This window comes from Rhineura floridana, chromosome 13 (assembly GCF_030035675.1).
Source record: "Rhineura floridana isolate rRhiFlo1 chromosome 13, rRhiFlo1.hap2, whole genome shotgun sequence".
NCBI lineage: Eukaryota > Metazoa > Chordata > Lepidosauria > Squamata > Rhineuridae > Rhineura > Rhineura floridana.
In genome coordinates, this window is record NC_084492.1 from 39,948,244 (window position 1) to 39,966,485 (window position 18,242).

At 48.8% G+C, this 18,242-nt stretch overlaps 1 protein-coding gene across 2 annotated transcripts in view; it reads left to right on the forward strand.

The window, feature by feature from the left end:
• TANGO6 (transport and golgi organization 6 homolog) overlaps nt 1-18,242 on the forward strand; it is a 52,499-nt gene that overhangs the window by 15,178 nt on the left and 19,079 nt on the right. For both annotated transcript variants that reach the window (XM_061594210.1, XM_061594209.1), the window contains exons 10-14: nt 1,176-1,302; nt 5,052-5,246; nt 7,114-7,248; nt 9,346-9,861; nt 11,138-11,195. In XM_061594210.1, coding sequence (XP_061450194.1) covers nt 1,176-1,302; nt 5,052-5,246; nt 7,114-7,248; nt 9,346-9,861; nt 11,138-11,195 — 1,031 coding nt within the window. The remainder of the gene's footprint in view (nt 1-1,175; nt 1,303-5,051; nt 5,247-7,113; nt 7,249-9,345; nt 9,862-11,137; nt 11,196-18,242) is intronic.

The window sequence follows — 18,242 nt, forward strand, 5'->3', positions numbered from 1 at the left end:
TGGATTGTGTGTTTTGTAACCTGGGGATTTTGTTTTCCTGAGTTACCTGGTGGTTTCTTGTCTTGCTAAGGTGTTAATTAACCTTGCAATGTTAGGATGGTGGTGTTTTCACCAATTACTGCTATAATGAATGGTAACTTATCTCAAGATTTATGTAGAATTGTTACAGACTGGACTTCTTCCATTTCATGGCCACTTGCTTACATTTCTCCCGTCATTCTACCTGTGTGTCAGTCTCTCTCTCTCTCTCTCTCTCTCTCTCTCTCTCTCTCTCTCTCTCTCTCTCTCACTCACTCACTCACTCACTCACTCAGCCACACTAAAGATAACAATTCATTGCATTTCCAGTCCAGGAACACTTGTATCTTATTTGTTCACTTTTAAGGTGCCACAAGGCTCTGCTGATTTAGCATGTTACCAAAGATATGCCTCCACCTTCTCTGGAACGTTGGGCTTGACTTGTGAATCTGCTTGCTGAGTTCAGCCTCCACTCTGGGTTCCCTAGTATTTGCCATCCACGTGTGTTGTGTTTTTAGGGCCTAAAGTATTTCATGCACATCACTCAGTTGCAATCTTCATGACAACCTGGATAAAGCAGGCTGGTATGATTATCTCCATGTTGCTGATGTGAGGCTGAGTCTCGGTGAGGCTGGGGGAGCCCCTAGAACAGATTTAGGGGATGCACAGAGGGGAGGAGATAAGGGGAAGGTCCCGTTGTGCAAGTGGAAGTTGTTCCACTTGTAAAAGGAGCTAAAAAGGCCCGTGACCTTTTCTGAAAGGATGAGGGAGAGTTGGCATGTTTGGGGGTTGCTACCCTCAAAGCAGCTTCCCAGGCAGGCTCTGCTGAGCTCTCAGCTTTGGAGAGTGCAACAGCACCCCAGGGCCTTTGCCAACCTAGCGCCCTCCAGGTGTTGTTGGATGGCAACTCCCATCAGGACCATGCTGGCTGGGGCTGATGGGACTTATAGTCCAACCACACCGGGAGGGCTGCTCTCTAGCTGTTCAAGTCCTTTGTAAGGTCATTGATTAGCAACACCACTGTCTGCTCTCAGGGACTCAGAAGATTCCCCCATCTGTTTGAGAACTGGCTTGGGGAAGGAAGGATGGAAGAGAAATGTAAGACATTCAAAGCTATACGATGTCCCTTTGTGAAATGTTTGCCTCTCCTTTCACAGTGATGAAGATGAGGCTCTCTTCCAGAAGGTGTCCTCTGAGCAGTGGCAGCTGGAGCAGCTGGTGGAGTTGCTCTCTCACTGCCAGAGCAGCGGCTTAGCTGGAGACTTCTTCCTCTGCTGCTTAAAGGTAGGGCCACGCCTCAGGACTCCTCCTCCTTGGAGGTTGCTTCCGGCTCTTCCATAGCGTGTCTGCAGGGGGTGCAGAAGTCCTTCTTCCAAGTGCCATTTCCCTTGCTAGGTGCCACGTACAGAGGGCCTGACCCAAGCGAAGGAAGCCCCATCCTCCAGACTTGGGCTTAGATCCGATGGTGCAAATGCACCTGGAAGACTCAGGTCACCTGAATCTCAATAGGCTGAGCCTTCTGATACTACAAAGGATGCGTTCTGTTTGTTTGTTTATTTATTTTATTATTTGATTTATATCCCGCCCTTCCTCCCATCGGATAAGAGAAAAAAATAAAAAAATCAACTCATTTGAAATGAGGTGGTGGAGGAGAGCTTTGTGCTTACCATGGACTGCGAAAAAGACAAATAATTGGGTGTTAGAACAAATTAAACCAGAACTGTCACTAGAAGCTAAAATGATAAAACTGAGGTTATCATACTTTGGACACATCATGAAAAGACATGATTCACTAGAAAAGACAATAATGCTGGGAAAAACAGAAGAGAGTAGAAAAAGAGGAAGACCAAACAAGAGATCAATCGACTCCATAAAGGAAGCCACAGGCGTAAACTTACAAGATCTGAACAGGGTGGATCACGACAGATGCTATTGGAGGTCGCTGATTCATAGGGTCGCCATAAGTAGTAATCGACTTGAAGGCACATAACAACAACTTCCTCCCAGCAGGAGCCCAGCTGAGCTGTGCCCTTCCCAGTGAAATTTATTTATTCTGCCAAGTTGGACAATCGGTCCATCTGGCTCAGTATTGCCTACTCTGACTGGCAGTGGCTCTCTGGGGTTTCAGGCAGAGAAGGATCTTCTCCATCACCTCCTACCCAATATTTATTGAACTGGCAATGCCAGGAATGGAACCCAGGACCTTCCGCATGCAGGGAAGGTGCTCTGCCACTGAGCTACAGCGCTCTGTTAGCCCGCTTGCTGTTTTCAGGGAACCCCACCCCAGCCCCGGGTAGGCGGGCAACCGTTGGAGAAGAAGGTTGCGGAAGGAAGGAAAGAAAGAAAACAGCCCTTGTTACTGTCGTGGAATTTACAAGTAGGTTCTTTTTGGAGGAGACTTAAGAATGGTTAAGATGCTGGACTACGACCTGGGAGACCAGGGTCCGAATCCCCACACAGCCATGAAACTCCCTGGGTGACCTTGGGCCAGTCACTGCCTCTCAGCCTCAGAGGGAAGCAATGGTCAACCCCCTCTGAATACCCCTTACCATGAAAACCCTATTTGTAGGGTCCCCATAAGTCGGGATCGACTTGAAAGCAGTACTGCACATTTTTTAAGAATGAAGCCAGAACCTGGTTTAAGGTTGTTTATTCAGGCAAGCAAAGTACAGAACTGAACCAAAATGGTGGTCAGTTACAGACAGATATATACCCCCACATTCGTCATGACTATGGCAACAGTTTCATCCAATTGTTCTATGCAGTAATGCTACAGTGATGCTCTATCCTCCTCTGTGCATTCCTGTGATATCAGTATCCTTGGCACATATTCAGTCTATTACAGCAGTATTATTCTTTATTGTCTATGTGACTCCCCTGCCTACAGGGAATGGCCGTCAGAGTCAATCAAGATCCTCCTCATTATGTAGGATGGGGCCCTCCCAACTCCTCCTGAAGTCCCTATTTGAAGAGTACCAAGAGAGAGTCTCCCCCCACCCCACTCCGCCGAAGCCAGACCTCATTTTGTCCATCAAAGATGCTTTCAGGGATGCCAGCGGTGATCAGATGCAATTTGGGCATTGGCTCTGTGAGAGACAGCCTTTGGTGGGTGATGAGTCAGGGAGTGAGATGCTAAGCATGAAGTGTCCCTGCTTGTTGGAAGATCTGAACGTTCCCTTATTGTGCAGCTCTGTTGACCACAGGAAGGTCTTGTGCTGCAAAGCATTTTGTGTGGGGTGTAGGTAGTTGGGATGAAATATATCTGCAGCAATTGGCTAGAGCCCCTTTTGGGTGAAGCCAGTTGGTTAAAATACAGACGGGACATTTTGCTGGTACAGATATGCAGACAGCAGCCGCTATGACTCTGCCTTGTTACGTAGGGATACTGCATTTTCCTAGTTCTCAAATGGCAATAGGATGTGTTTGCCTTCTGCACTGAGGACCATGTCTGAAAAAGTCTCGCCCGGAGTAGAGTGCCCAGGTGGGAAAGGGTTAACCTCTGCAGAAAAGTGTTTGAAGTGTAATAGTGGGTTTCACAGCTGTGAATAATCCCTCACCAGAGGGGGGGGGCTTCCTGTTTGTAGGTGGGTGGCCATCCAGCATGACTTTCATTAGCCTCTGATCTGCAGGTGTTTGGGGGGTTATTGTTTAACGATACTGTGATTCGTAGTATACCCCATCATAGTTAAGGCTGGTGCAAGTGGAGGATAAAAAAAAAGAAGAAAATGAATATGAAACATTCCGAAAAGCCTGCTAAAACCGTGCCCAAGGCTGCTGCCTAAGCTCCTGACTGCGTCTGCGGCGTGCCCTGCCTCTGCCATGGCTCAGTGGCAGACTCTCTGCTTGGCATGCAGAAGGTCCCAGGTTCAGTCCCCAGCATCTCCAGGTAGGGCTGGGAGAGGCCCTTGCCTGAAACCCTGGAGAGCCGCTGCCAGTCCGTGTAGACAATACTGAGCTAGATGGACCAACGGTCTGACTCAGTGTAAGACGACTTCCAAAGGTGCCTTCTCCAGCAGCCTCTTTCAGTCAGCTGTGGGGCATCTGTGGGGTGAAGCAGCGGTTCAGTGAAGGTGGCCAGCCTTTTGCCATATGTGAGGGACCCTAACCATCTGCGCTGCTGCCATTAAAAAGAAAATCACATGTGCCCTAAAAATCTCTTTGGCCACCCTACTCAGACCTCCTTGCCTGCTCAGGGCAAAGGGGAAGGCTGTCTTATATTTATTTATATATTTATAAATATATTTGCATACCGCTATTTCATTTAAAAACATCAAAGTGATTTACAGCAAGCAAAAAAATGACAACTGTACAGTAGGAACCATTAAAAATACAGTAAATGCAAAGGTCAACTGTTGCAAAAAAGGCATCTTCCGAATTGCCTGCATAAGCCTGGTGGAACAGAGAGGTTTTCAGCAGGTGTTTAAAGGTTAAAACAGAAGGCGCCTGCTGAACCTCTGTTGGCAGAGCATTCTAGAGAACTGAGCTGATGACACTGAAGGCTCCATTTTGTGTCGATGTTAAACGAGCCTTGGTGAGTCAGGGGACGACCAGCGCCACTCCTGCAGATGAGCTCAGTGATTGAGCTGGGATAGAAGGGTTCAGACGGTCCCTAAGATGCCCTGGAGCTAAGCTGTTCAGGGCTTTGTGAATTAATACAAGGACTGGCTCGGTACGGATGGGCAGCCAATGCAGATGTTTTAAGAGTGGTGCCTCCTGTTGTCAGCCATGTGCCCCCATCAGCAGTCTGCACCAGCTGAAGCTTCCGCATAGAGCCCAGTAATCCAGCCTCGAGGCATCCTGTAGAGGCATGGTTAGTTCGCCGGGTACCAAAGCAATATATATGTGCCACTTCCTGCATCCATTCCTGCCATTAAATGAATGCTTGATACATATATTGTGCTGCCCCTGCACACAATGGACTGCTCTGTGTTCAGATCATGCCAGAGAAATGATGCAGCCATAGGGAATATGGAATGTCTTGTGCATGTTGTTCTTTGTCTCTCTTCCTTCTATTCTGCCCCTTCCCCCGGCAGGAGCTGACACATGTTGCTGGGCAAGGTGGTTCCAGAGTGGAGTCTGTCCCACTCTCCTCCAGCAAGAGTCCTCTGGACCTGGAGCAAGGCTGCAGCCCCCACATCGAGCGGCAAGAGAGGCGGCTGCAGGTGCTGCAGTTGATGGCCATGCTGTGCCAGAGTGTCTCGGACACACTGTTCACAGACATCACACAGGTTTGTTGACTCCTCGGTCCCCCAGACTGCAAAGCGGCAGTCGGACAAGAAGCCTGCGACTGGAAAAGCCAGTTTGCCACACACTAGCGGTTGTGCTCCGGCAGGGATTCCTGCAGAGGGCCCAGACTGCATTGTTGGTAGGAGCACCCTGGGTGGGCACAGCAGCCCCTCCTCCCCCCTTAAGTACTGCACCAGCTTCACAAGGCCAGGTGGACAGCAAGAGAGGAGGAGGGATTTTCAAGCCTTGTTAGAAACCTGGGAGGCTGGGGAGGGAGATGAAAATGCCTGGTTGCCAGATTGAGGGGGCGGGGGAAGCCTGTCAAGCAAGAGAGACTGTTTGGGGCGCAAGGTTTTCTTCTGAGAGCTGCAAAGAACGAGTGTATCTGATGTTGTTGAGTGCACAAAACCTAATCTTTGTTCCCTGCCCCCTGCTTTGTCTTTCCCTCAGATAATTAGGGAGCTTGTTGAACAGATGAAGCATGTCAAGGAAAGTAATCACTGTCCGGGTTGGAAACCCAACAGGGTTTATTTTTCCAGGAGGCGCTGGTTATGGATTTAGTTACTGAACACTCTGCTGCCACCTCCCCCTTTCCCCTCTAGATATACCCTGTGCCAGCCAGACATGGCAGGAAGAATTTGTTGCTTAGACTCAGGCTTTAAATGCCTGTGCCGTGATAGGAAGGGGAGACGAGTGCGAGGCAAAAAAAAGGGGCTGTATTAAGTAGCCAAATAAGAGATAGAGGGGAGATCTGGCTCTCGGAGGGCTGCGCATCTTGCTTTTGAGGGATGTGGCTGGCTGGTGTTCCAGTTGGGATGCTGAAGTAGATGGACACACCCCACCAGTCTCATCCAGCAGGGCTCTTGGGAACTGAAACCAGGGAAGGGGAACCTGTGGTGGCCCTCCAGAGGTTAGTGGACTCCAACTCCCATCAGCCTCAGCCAGCATGGCCAGTTGTCAGGCATGATGATGATTTATTGAATTTGTATTCCCCCTTTCCTCCTGAAGGCAATAAACACATCAAGAAACAATTTAACAACAAAAAAGCATTCAAAAAACAATTAAAAACATTCTAAAAACAGTTATAAATAAAAAACATTCTTTCATCCACTGATCTCCAGGTTGCCAGGAACAGTCTCCTTCAGCCATCAAATGCATGCACCTCACTGAGGAGGGCATTCTACAAATGGGGAGCCACCACTGAAAAAGCCCTGTCATGGATTAATGCCAACAGGGCAATGGGAGTTGTAGTCCAACGACATTTGGAGGGTCACATGTTCCCTATGTCTGACAGTAAGTCCTTCTGAGCTGTGTTCTGCTGCATGGTTGCTCGAATGCTCAGAGATTGTTCTGTTGCTGCGGCATAAACCCACTGTCTGGAGGTCCAAGTTTGCCGCCATAAGTGTCACTGCATGTGGTTCCAATATCCATGATTGAGCAGTACTTGGGCAGGACCAACCAAACCAGCATGCTTGTGGTTGTGAATTGGGGCCAATTATATGAACGTGGGACCTCGACTGCTGGTCTTGTTTCCACTTTGAAGAGGTAAATCCAGGCAGAAGGAGAATTGTTGGTCCCTGGCAAAGAGGAGAGCTCTTGTTCTGGTGGGTGGATTTTGCAGTCCCTTGGAGAAACCCCGGGGCCTATGAAGTGGCCCAAGATTGTCAGCGACAGAGTGTGGCTGAAACACCCTGAAATCGTAGTGACCTCAGGATAACAGTCTTGAATTCTGATTGTATAAACCAGTCCTCAGTTACACTCTAGACAGTTGGCTGAGAATAAACGTACAGTGTTTCTCCAACGTCTTGGCATTCTTTCAGCAGAATGACATACTAATCTTCCTTTGCATCTCTCTTTCTCTCTCTGCAGGTTGTAGAATTTGTCGCCGCAACTCTGCAGCGGGCCTGTGCAAGTCTTGCCTGCAGCTCAGGGGGCACGGTGGAAGCCCAGACGCTGAGCATGGCTATGGGACTAGTGGCTGCCGTGCTAGGAGGGGCCGTACAGGTGAGCTTGGGCACCACTGGAGATTGTGGGGCACGCTCAGGAATCGGGGCCTGAAAGAATGTGTCCCCCTGCTCTTGTCTTCAGAGAGAAAGACAGTTGCATGTGACGCTAGTAAGGAGCCTGTGGCCATCCTGCAGTTTTCTTCATTGGGGAGAGGTGACAGGGCTCACTGGAGCCTAGCGTGGGCGTAGACGTCAGCGTATAGCAGGAGCCCGCCTGGTAGCCACCCTTTCAAGGCAGTCTGAGAAGCCGCCTTGCCCCATCTGGAAACAGTGAGCCTAATGCAACTCTTCTCCTGTGACAGGTGCTCTGTGCCTGTGGGGCAAGTTCTCTTTCCATGGGGAGGGTCTGGATGTAGGGCAAACCAGCTAGAATTGCCACTGGCATCAGAGGAGGGTAACTCCATCAAGACCCTCCTGTGAGGATTCACATTGCCCTGAAGTCAGCTGTTTGATGAAAGACCTGCGTGGCAGGAGCTGCCCTGACCTCATGGCCTGGATGTTGCCACCAGTTCTGTTCCTAGATCTGCTCTGGGGGGAAGAGTGCTTCTGGGGAGGGACTGCACTTGAGCAGGGGCAAGGCGGCCGGAACTGCCACTGACATCAGCTGTAGCTTAAAGAAAGGTGAGAACATGAGCTTGAGCTTGCTTTTCCCTCCTCCCTCCTTTGTCCTCATGTGACATGTCTCTCTAGATTGTGAACCAGGGGGCAGATTTTTGAAACTGCTCTTGAACGCCTTTTTGGCTAATGGGTGGGTATGAATGATGTGAGAAAATAAGTGTCAGCTGGCTTCCACTGGTCTGCAGAGGCTGTAGGTAGCAGGCCAAACCAAAAAGACAGGCTGCTTTGGGCTGAAGTTGTTCAGCTCCATTTGGATACATCAGGATTCTTTGAGCTGTGGGGAGGACATGTGGGTACTGATTGGTTTCTGACCACATTTGAACCACAAACAGTTGGGGGAGGACCTCAGTTTTAATTATTTATGTTGTAGCATTTTTACCCCATTCTTCCGCTGAAAGAAAATTCTTCCAGAACAGCTTACAAATGTCAATGATAAGGCAGTCCCTGCCCTAAGGCTAACAATCTAAAATACACAAGAGAAAAGGAAAAGGAATTGGGAGGGAGGAGGGGGGGAAAGCACTCAGGCCATAGGGCTTAGTAACAGAATGGAAAGAGTTCAAGGAGGGGGAGAACCAAAAAGGTGCTGGTCTCTCACCTGAGCTAGCGGAGAGGCCCTGCGTCCCTCTGTCATAGCCTGTTGGAATGGCTGTTGCTAGATGTCAGCTGAGATTTTGCAAGTCAGGCCCCTGCGTGCTGGTTCTGGCCTGAGAGCGAAATGTCTTCTTTCCTCTCCCATATCCTGAGTTTTCACGCTGGCCCTAGCAAGACCTGCAGCGCCTCTTCCTGAAGTCTCTTGTGGTTTCAAGAAAAGCTAGGGAGAGCTCTTAAACGACGATGACGATTTTATTGATAGAGTTTCCCTCCACTCCAATGGCATGTTCCGGAAATCTACTAGTATTATGTGGCCACATTGACAAGCCACTTAAAAATAAGTGATTGGGGAGGGGGAGAGGTGCTTGGGGTGGTAACAGTGCTGGACATTTCTTTACAAGGCACTTGTAAAACTGAGGAAGGAGAGGACAAAAGGGGAACCTCTGGGTGAGGGGCATCCGCAGCAAAGCACCAGTTGCCCACCTACATGAGGTGCAGCGGTGGGATGTCCAAATGGCAGGTGGTGCCAGAGCGTGAACAGCTGCCAGCGTAAGTTTCATGGGCTCTACCATCCCCAGCCAGCTCTTAAGCTGCTTTGTGATCTTCCTTACCGCCTGAGTTGTACCCCAAGGCCCTAAGTGCAAGTCTCAGAGAGCAGCTCCTTTCTCACCCCATCCTCTGTTTGCACCTGTCGGCTTGGGGCATGATATTATCTCCTCTGCCGGATCCTTTGCGTACGCCCATAACGGTAACCGCAGCAAAGGCTTCCTCACTGCAGCTCCTTCTGACACTTCCTCCCTGCAGCCCGGGGGAAAGTTCTCAGGAGAAGCTGTGGTTCCCTCAGTCTTTCTTGGCTGGGCTAAGGTTCTTGTTGTTCTCTCTGTAGCTCAAACCGGCTGACTTTGCCGCCCTGAAGGGGCTAGTACCTCTACTGGAGGACGTCTCCCACATTCACCCAGAGCCTGTCGTCCAGGAGCTCGCTGCTGACTTGCGCATCACCATCTGCACCCATGGAGCCTTTTCCACAGAAACAGTCTGCTCTGCTGCCCACAGCACCCTGGGCAAGAGTGATGCAAAGGGGGCCGTCAGAGCAAGGCCTGGCATGAGCCAAGACTCCACAGAGAGATCCCCTGGTGAGGCCCCTGGGACCAAGGCGGCTCTGCCACAGAACCACACAGAGAGCAGCTCGGCTGCTGACCGTGTTTCCACTGTGCCAAGAGGGCGTCTGTCTGCAGAGAATTCTGCTGCAGAGCCAGGCTCTGGATCCGGGGACCTGCAAGAGCTCCTGTTATCTGTTTATGACCCAGACATCCCAGCACGAGCTGCTGCCTTGCGCAGGCTTTCCCGCTTGATAGAACAGAGAGACCAAGAAGCCCTGAAGATTCAGGAGAAACTTCTGAAGGTAGATACCTGGAGTGGCCTTAGTTTGCTTCTAACTGGTGCTGGCTGGCTGCAAACACCCACCAGGCAACAAGTTCAGAATGGCCTTCATGGCTTCCATGCTCCCTTTAACAGTGGCCTAGCTTAAAGGCTTTCCTGCATGGAAGGATTCACTCTGAAATCCTGGCATAGGCAAGACTAATGTAGCAGATGTTTAATGGACAAGGTAAACCTGACCTGACTGCAGCTCTGTAGAGCTTACTAGATGCCTTCACCAACCTGGTGCCGTCCAGATGTTTTGGACTAGCTTTAGTCCAAATCTGGAGGGCACTAGATTGGTGAAGGCTATTCCAACCACTTTTTAGATATTTCTGCACTAGAAGCTAAAATGATGAAACTGAGGTTATACTTTGGACACATAATAAGACATGATTCACTAGAAAAGACAATAATGCTGGGAAAAACAGAAGGGAGTAGAAAAAGAGGAAGGCCAAACAAGAGATGGATTGATTCCATAAAGGAAGCCACAGACCTGAACTTACAAGATCTGAACAGGATGCTTCACGACAGATGCTATTGGAGGTCGCTGATTCACAGGGTCGCCATAAGTCATAATAGATTTGAAGGCACATAACAACAACAATAATGAGGGAGGGAGAACCTTCTGTTTTTTGGCAGGGTAGGGCCCTGTTTTTTTTTTTGTCTTTTCAGTACATGAAGCCAGGGAGGCCTCTAGTTTGAGGTAACACAGGCTGGCGTGGTAGGGCACCATTTCCATGCCAGCTGCGATGCCCACTGCCTCTCTCCCATTGGTTGAGGGAGCCACTTTTAACCATGGACACAGGGCCTTTCAAAGTCCTTGTTATTCCCTCTGTCAGAAGACTCAGATACTTGATGGTTTCCAAAAATCTCAAGGGTTCTCTCTTTACTCAAGGACTCAGTTTCCCAGTTAAGCCCACATAGGAAGCTGCCTTTTACCAAGTCAGACCATTGGTCCATGTAGCTGAGTATTGCCCATAATGACAGGGAACCCCTCTCCTGGGTCACAGACAGAGGCCTTTCCCAGTCCTAGCTGGAGATGCAGGGGTGGGGGTTGAGCCTGTGACCGTCTGCGTGCAAAGCAGGTGCTCTGCTACTGAGCTCCAGCCCTTTGCCACTTGGGTGCTTCCTCTTAAAACCTGTGTGTGTGACATGGGGGAGATGTAAGATGCTGTGTGCTGTTCAGAAAGCATCAGGACAGAGGCTGTGGCACCTCTGCTGACTGCAGGTGAAGTGATTCTTGGTCTTTATTCTTCCAGGTATTTTTGGAAAATTTGGAACATGAAGATCCCTTTGTTTATCTTTCTGCTATCCAAGGTAAGCAGGCTGTTTGTGTTGAGTTTTGCTGAGAATGAAAATAGAACTGTCTGTCTAGCCGGCCTAATTATGTAGCTGCGAGCACCAGACTCATTGTGTGAGGAAAGTTGTGCGGCTTGGACATAAATAAATAAGTACCGATTGCCAGCCTGGGTCAGGCCAAAAGTCCATCTAGGTAAGGGGAAGGAAGATCCCCTCCTTCCCGAAATGGGAGGTGCTTCGGAGGCTGCTTCTGCTCACCTTCCACTGCTGATTTTTGTGTTAAAGAGTACACAAATTATTGGAGAAACTGTGGAGCAAGGGCAGGACGGTCTTTAACAAAATCGACAAGCCTCACACCTCGACTCCCTCCAGTTTTAGCTAAATCATGTCCCACCCACCAGGTTATCTTCTAAAAACCGGCTAAAGTGGCTGCAACTACTATTATTATTATTGTTATTGTTATTATTTCCTGCCCTTCTTCCTGAAGGAGCTCAGGGCACCAAAGAACCAGGGGCTTCTCCCCTCCCTGGGCCTCCCAGTCATCCCAGTGCTGTTTCGTAGCTCAGTGGCTCTGCAGAGCAAATGCTGTCCTCTGCTGCTTTGTTTTCTCCCAGGTGCAGGAGGCACTTTTTCTCCAGCAGTGGCTGGGAGAGGGTTAAGGGTTGCCCTGGGAAAGGTACTAGGTGTGAAGATACGGGCATGTGAGCCCAGGATCAGAGCATCAGCGTGCACTAGGGACACAGGAAGCTGCCTCATGCTGAGTCAGGCCTTTGGTTCACCTAGCTCAGTATTGCCCACACGGACTGGCAGCAGCTCTTCAGGATCTCAGACAGGAAGGCTCTCCCCAGCCCTGCCTGGAGATGCCATTGGGGATTGGACCTGGGCCTTTTTGCATGCAAAGCAGGTGCCCTCCCACTGAACTGTGGCCCTTCCCTGGATTCTTTTTGGTCATCTAAAGACAAGGATTAGCCTGGTCTCACTGCCTGTTGTGCTGGCTCGTGCCTTCTGCTTGAACATCGTTCCGCTTTCTCGTCCCTTGGCAGCATCTCGGCACTTCTCCTTTCGGGAGAAACCACTACTAATCCCTCAAACAAAGCAATCTCTTACTGGCTGCCTTTTGAAGAACAGCAAAGTGATCTCATATAAGTCAGGCAGATACGCTATGCAAATATTTTGCTGGCAGCCATGCCTCTGGCTGTCTTTTGAGGAAACAAGCGCCGTAGCATCTGATGTTCAGCAAAATCGCGTTCCCTGTTGTACGATTTGTACCGGCCTCAGGTGGCCTGGTGGAGCCATTCAAAGGTGGCCGTGATAGTTGTGCATTGCCAGTCGTAGGAGGGCACAGGATAGATGTCAAATGCAGAAGGAAAGAGGCTATGCCTAAGATCGCAGAAGAGGGAGGTCTGGCATGGTGTGGCTTCTTGAAGCAAAAGGGGCAATCTTTGTGCCTTCGTACAGTCATCTTCAGAGGCTCTCCAACAGGTGCCCCAGCATCTGTGGTAAGGCAGGTGGTGACCAGAGAGGGCTTAACTATGCATTGTGTGAAGAAGTCCTTTCTTTTGTCTGTCCTGAATCTTCCACCATTCAACTTTGTTGTATGTCCACGAGTTCTGGTGTTATGAGAGAGGGAGAAAAACATTTCTCTATCCACTTTCTCCGGGCCATGCATAATTTTATCCACTTCTATCATGTGGCCTGTGACTCACCTTTTCTCTACACTAAAAAGCCTCAAATGCTGCAACCTTTCCTCATCGGGGAATCGCTCCATCCCCTTCATCATTCTGGTTGCCCTTTTTTGAACCTTTTCCAACTCTCCAACATCCTTTTTGAGGTGTGGTAACCAGAACTGTACCCAGTATTCGTAATGCGATTGCCCCATAAATTTGTGTAACGGCATTATGATATCAGCAGTTTTATTTTAAATTCCTTTTCCTAATGATCCCTATCATGGAATTTGCCTTTTTCACAGCTGCTGCACACTGGGCCGACATCTTCATCAAGTTGTCCACTATGACCCCAAGGTCTTGTTCCTGGTCAGTCACTGTCAGTTCAGACCCCATGAGTGTATATGTAAAATTAAGATGTTTTGCTCCAACATGTGTCACTTTTATACTTGCTCACATTAAATTGTGTTTGCCAATTTACTGCCCATTCACTCAGTTTGGAGAGGTCCTTTTGGAGCTCTTCACAGTCTTTTTGTTTTAATGACCCTGAACAATTTAGTATCATGAGCAAACTTGGCCACCTCACTGCTGACCCCAGCTCTAGATTGTTTATGAACAAGTCAAAAACCACAGGTCCCAATACCGATCCTTGGGGGACTCCACTTTCTACATCCCTCCATTGGGAGAACTGTCCATTTATTCCTGCTCTCTGCTTCCTGCTACTTAACCAGTTCCTGATCCACAAGAGGACCTCTCCTCTTATTCCATGACTTATAAGCTTACTCAGGAGTCTTTGGTGAGTTACCTTGTCGAAAGCTTTTTGAAAGTCCAAGTGCACTATGTCAACTGGATCACCACTATTTATATGCTTCCTGACACTCTCAAAGAACTCCAATAGGTTAGCAAGACAAGACTTACCTTCACAGAAGCCATGTTGGCTCTGCTTCAGTAAAGCTTGTTCTTCTATATGCTTGGTTATTTTATCAATGATACTTTCTACCAGTTTCCCTGGGACAGACATTAAGCTAACTGACCTGTAATTTCCAAGATCCCCTGAATCCCTTTTTAAAATTGGCATTACATTGGCCACTTTCCAGTTTTCCAGTATGGAGGCATATTTTTGTTAGAAGATAGATCAGCCTCTCACATTTGAGTTCTTTGAGAACTCTCAGGTGGATGCCATCTGGACCTGGCAATTTGTCAGTTTTTATTTTGTCTAATAGGCTTAGAGCTTAATCTCTCGCCACCTTTAAGTGCCTCTGTTCCTCAGTGCCTCAGTCTCCCTTTCTGCAAAAGTTAGTTCAGGCCCAGGGATCTGCCCTATATCTACCACTGTGAAGACAGATGCAAATAGTCTGCTTAAGAGCTGCTTTTTTAGATTTTTTAAAAGATGTCTCTAAAGATGTTTTAATATGTTTTCAAATATGTTTTAGTTTTAATATATTTTAAAGTATGTTTTTAAAGATGTTTTAGAATGCTTTCAGTGTTTTTGTTTGCCGCCCTGGGCTGCTTCTGGGAGGAAGGGTAGGATGTTAAATTTAATAAATAAACCATTTAGCTTCTCTGCAGTCTCCTTATCCTTATCCTTATCCAAGCACAGCTTGGACTCCCTCGCCATCCAAGGGTCCAGCTAGATGGTCTCCTGCTTTGCTTGTATTTAAGAATTTTGTTGGTGTTGGGTTTTTTTGTTTTTAGCAATGTGCTCCTCAAATTCTTTTTTTAGCATCCCTTATTGTCTTCTTGCATTTCTTTTGCCAGAGTTTGTGTTCCTTTTTGTTTTCCTCCTTCAGACAAGACTTCCATTTTTTGAAGGAAGCCTTCTTGCCTCTAATAATAATAATAATAATAAACTTTATTTCTACCCCACCCTTTTTCCAATAGGACTCAGAGCAGCTTACAACTAAAAAACAACACCATTAAAACATACAAAAATATACAATTAAAATAGAATTAAACTATGAGAAAAATTAAAACCATAAAACATACGTTAAAAACAATGGACAATTTAAAATAATAAGATCATAAAATGTAGTCACCAATCCTATGACACTTAATCCTGGTCGTTCTCTATCCCAAATGCCCGTTGAAATAAAACAGTCTTTACTTGTCGCCGGAAAGACGGCAAGGAGGGAGCTGATCGCACCTCACTCGGAAGGGAGTTCCACAGCCTAGGGGCGGCCACCGAAAAGGCCCTATCTCGTGTCCACGTCATATGTGCTTGCAAAGGTGTGGGGAACACAAGAAGGGCCTCACCTGAAGATCTCAAATCCCAGACAGGTTCATGTAGGGAGATACGATCTGTCAAATAGTCTGGACCTGAGCCGTATAGGGTTTTGTAGGTCAAAACCAGCACTTTGACCGGAAACAAATTGGCAGCCAGTGGAGCTGTTGCAACAGGGGAGTAGCTTCCTTGCCTCTGCTGATTAACCAACCTGGCGTCCTCTTGGCCCTGGTGGTGCCTTTCCTGATCTGCGGTATATATTCCTGTTGAGCTTCTAATATCCTTCTCGCATGTCGTATTGCTGAGCCAAGTATCCCCCATCTTATAACTGTGCACTTGGTTTCTTTTTCATAGGTGTAGAGCTTTGTATCTATCCCTGTTGAATTTCATTCTGTTGTTTTCAGCCCAATGCTGATTCTTTCCCTGTTCCTTCTCTAAGGATTCCTTGGCACCCTTGAAGTGTATGGAGGCATTTGGGTGCGAGCCAGCTCCCCTCCCTTGCGGTGCAGTGAAATTAATAATAATCCAGATTCTTATGCCAGTACTATCCCAAGGGCTGAGGATGGGTAACAACACTTCTTTAAAGCAGTGCGGGTGCAGGGGAAGAGGGAGCGTTCTGGCGAGGAGGCTGATTAATGGGTGAAAAATAATCTCCCAGTAGTGTCAGGAGGAGGAGGCAGTGATGCTGCACCTTTTCTGTGCACTTCTGCAAAGGGCAGCTGGGAAGCCCCTGGCTCAGGAGGGAGGGAGCTGCCCTTCTGGCTGCAGCAGTTAAGGAGCTGGAAGGGGAGCCTTCTCTGCCTGCTTTTTCCTCCTTGTACTTGTGTTGGCTTGAGCGTGTGAAGGGCTCTTCTATGCCCTGCAGTGGCTCTCCCATCGGTGACACGTCAAGTGCTGCTCCTCGCACATTGAGCAATGCTGCGAGGGCGCAGATGAATGCTGGCGGCTTTGCCGGGCAAGAGGGTGGGGGGCTGAGTCAGAAGCAAAGCGCTAAGCTCCACTTCGAGAGCGAAGTCAGCCCTGCCTCACAAGGCCTGGGAGAATGCGGGGCAGAGGCTAAGTTGTGGGGCAGCCGTGTCACATCTATGCCTCTGCCCTTTCTTCCCAGATACTCATCTGGCTGCCATCACACAAATGCCCCCCACTCATTCTAGAACCCCCAGCCTCTGCTGTTTGCGGCTTAAGTGAGGGGCTGAGAAGAAGCAGGCTTCAGTCTTGGCCAGGTAGCCTCTGCCACTGACTCACTGCTTGGCATCTGCAAAGATGTACCGCCCCCATCCCCGTCTCTTCCCCCCCCCCCCCCGGTGGAAGTCTTGCTGTCTCATTGCAGCTTTACATGCCCATCGCTTTGCAAGCCGGAAATGAGTAACATGGTTGTTCTCACAAGAAATAGGGGGAAAGCTCAGAACCAGGACATTGGCAGGTTTGAGCCAGTCTGGGCCACAGTAACTAATTGTAATTATAATTAGGATGTGTTTGCTGAATCTGCCATTGTTCGCACATATTCCATGTTGGATTTTTTGTGATGGGCCCACAGTAAAAAAGAAAACATGGAAATGGAATTCTGCTTTACACTGTAAGGAGCTTGAAAGTGCCCAAAGCGGTGATTTCTGCAGGAAATGTGGAGGGGTGGCTACCCCAGAGTCTCTCATGCATGCACATACAGGCACATAGTCCCTCCTCCTCATGTGTAGCAAGCAGTTCAAGTAGTGGACCTGGAGCTGGGAGACTTGTGTTCAAAGCCCTGCGCAGCCATGAGAATCTGGTTGGGTGACCTTGGACCGGTTACAGTCTCTCAGCCTAACCTATCTCACAGGGTTGCTGTGACGATAATATGGGAAGGGAAAGAACAATGTATGCTGCCTTGAGCTCCTTGGATGTAAATGTAAATAAATTTAAAAGAAATTAAACAAAAACATTCTTTTTGCAGATCAACAGAAGGGGGCTTATTGCCCCCTCTCTGCTTGTGGAATGATCGAAGTGGTAGCCAGGGAGACGGTGTTTTGCATTTCTGCCACGGTGCTGCAGGCCTTTGCCCGCCGCTCGGGGGGCAGACCAGGCCTTTGAACTGGGCTTGAGCCTCCTGTGCCCCAGGGCCTGGGGGTACTCCTGCTTGCCAGTTTAAGAGATGGCCTCCACTGTGACTTTCCTTTTGCGCTGCCAGGGCCTGGGACCCAAGCTTTGAGGGCAACTCGCTCACCAGCTGGCTCTTCGTTTGGCTTGGCCCAAAGGAAGCAGTCTGGATAAGGAGAAAGCAGAGTCTTTCTGAGACCAGAGTTAATCGAGGTAAACTTTGGGAAGAACAATTATTCCAGCATGTAGGATTCTTCAGGTAGTGGACTTGTATATAAACGTGTATATAAATTATATTTCCAATTAGTGCAGACAGATGTGATTAAAGAAGGTCACACAGTCCCTGAAGTGGCACAGGTTGTGGCCTCGATTCAAAGTGGCATCATAAAGGATTCACCGTTAACTTATTGTTATGAATGAAAATGCCCCTGAGGCATCTTCTGGCAGCAGAAATGGGTCTTGGGCAAAGAGGGGGGATGTGAACATCTTAATGTCAGCCCAGTTAGCTTTTCCCCTGATCCAATTCTTTAGCAAATGGCTTGCCTTGTTGTTGGGCTGGGAGCTGCCTCCTGCCTCCCCTCAGAGAAGGTGGAAGTGGCCCTTTACCCCTTGCTGACCCTGATGCTGACTCACCGGTGGGAGTGATTGGATCAGCACAGCCTGAAGGAACAGAGGTGCCATTAGTGTTTTGGGAGTGATGCTGCAAGATAACAGCAGGCCCTGGGGAGAGGAAGCCAGTGCTTGAGTTCCCAAATGGAGCCCCTTCAACACCTCATCGCATCCCCCCCCCACGTCAGCTGACATTGCCCACTGCAGATTTAACAGTCTGCTAATTCCTATTTTCCCAACAACCTGCTGCTTCTAATCACCAAGGCATCTTTCCTCCCCCCTCCAGTTTCTCTTCCTGTGCCTAGAGGCATGTCTGATGGTGTCCTGGAGGTGGAGATCAAAGGGCTGTGAAAGACAGCGACATCCACAGCATCAGCTGAAAGAGTTGAGGTCATAACCTGTGCCTGCTGGCCATCCGGGAGCAGCTCTGGAGCTGAAGGGGCTGGGCATGCCCCAGTGGGATCTGGGCTGTTTTTACCGCTCTGATGGCTCTGAGGT